The sequence below is a fragment of the Condylura cristata genome, unplaced genomic scaffold (assembly GCF_000260355.1).
Source record: "Condylura cristata isolate star-nosed mole 26May11 unplaced genomic scaffold, ConCri1.0 scaffold00003, whole genome shotgun sequence".
NCBI lineage: Eukaryota > Metazoa > Chordata > Mammalia > Eulipotyphla > Talpidae > Condylura > Condylura cristata.
This window is the reverse complement of record NW_004567104.1, coordinates 77132661-77134184: the sequence shown is the minus strand read 5'-3', so window position 1 is coordinate 77134184 and position 1524 is coordinate 77132661. Positions and strand designations below refer to the sequence as shown.

Sequence of the window (1524 nt, the reverse complement as noted above, 5' to 3'; positions counted from 1 at the left end):
GGCGGTGCCCAGCCGCCGCGAGGCGCCTGGCGCAACCTCAGTTCTTGCAGTGTGTTGCAAGGGTGCGCGCTCGGGAGGCTTCACGTGACGGAGGCTGAGCTCTCAGCCTGGGCAGCCACGGCTTCTCCTCCGCACGGCGGCGGTCAGCGCTGCCGTCCCCCATCGCACGCCTGTCGCCCGGACCGTGGAGCTGCAGACCCCGGCCTGGAAGCTGCCTGGGCCTCTCGGAAGCAAAGGGGAGCGAAGGCTGACACGTGCCCTGCGCGAAAGCACAGCCTTCCTTCCGTACTCAGACGCCTCCCGCGTCCTGGGAGCTCAGCACCTGGCTGTGTGGGGAGACGCGCCCTGGGGTGGGAGCCTGGCCTCAGCCCGCTCTCCCCACCCACCTTGGCTGCGCCCCGGCTGCTGGTTCTGGGGGGTGCCTTTGGGGCTGCGCCTGGCCGCCACTCTGAATGCTGCTGCTGTTGCTTTTATCCCGTTTCCTCGGTGACCTCACTGCAGCGGCCAGTCGCCATGGCAACCGTCTCCAGCCCGGAGGCCAGGTGAGCCGTGGGGGGTCACGGGGCTGCAGTGCAGCGTGGCGGCTGACAGATGGACGCAGAGCCACCGCTGGCGGCCCCTGGGATTCTCCCCGGGGCTCTGACCGCCTCGCGCGCTTCACATGCCGACGAGCCAAGGAAAATGCGAGGAGCGGAACAGGTCTGAGCCGAGCAGAGCGGCCAGCAGACGCTGTCTTTGTCTTGGTGTAGGCTGCGTGATGAAATCGGAAGGTCCTTTCCCAGGGGTGGGACGCGCCCCGAGCGGACAGCGACCGACCCGACCAGACACCGTAGTTGGGACTGTCTGCAGCACGTTGCTGCGGCCATGTCCAGCAGGGACACCCGAAAGCGGTCATGTCCCGAGGCGAGCTTTCACCGCCACCACCCCCTTCCCCTAAAACACAACAAAATAAATTAAAGAAAACCTTTCTCAGCTGTGAGCATATTCAAGTGGAAGCTTCTGGAACCTGGCCCACTGGTCAGCCTGAGGACGTGCGTCTACAAGGCGTTTCTGTCTGCCCGGCTGTGCACTCGTCGCCCCCCCCGGACGGCCCTCCAACCTGCACCGCTGACCCCTTCTGTCCTCACCCCCAGAGAGCCGGAGGTGCCCTCAGGAGCCACTGTCCGGTCTCCAGGCGGCGGCGTGTCCCCCCCTGCCTCCCGCCAGCATCAGCACAGGCTCCCGGCCCTGGGCTCCGCGGCATCGTCTCTCCCGGGCCACAGCGTTCAGGCTTCCCGGGCGCCCTCTTCGCCACCAGGGCCCCGGGCCTGCTCCTGCGTCCACCTTCCCGGGTGCCTGGCGCAGGGGTGTGTCCCAGTGTGAGGGGGGGACTGCCCACGGAGATGCCCCACGGCCTTTAGAATGGGCGCGACTGTGTGTGTGTGATGGAAGACTGACGCTGACGTCTCGAAGGGCCTCCTGAGAAAGCAGACGGAGGCCGAAGGACGGACCGGGAGGTGCAGGCACGAGGCGGGGAGGGAAGCG

General features: G+C 67.3%; 1 protein-coding gene across 1 annotated transcript in view; it reads left to right on the top strand.

Moving 5' to 3' along the window:
- The window catches only part of DSCAM (Down syndrome cell adhesion molecule), a 299116-nt gene that overhangs the window by 206846 nt on the left and 90746 nt on the right, over positions 1-1524 (top strand). The window contains exon 15 of the mRNA XM_012730962.1: positions 750-890. Coding sequence (XP_012586416.1) covers positions 750-890 — 141 coding nt within the window. The remainder of the gene's footprint in view (positions 1-749; positions 891-1524) is intronic.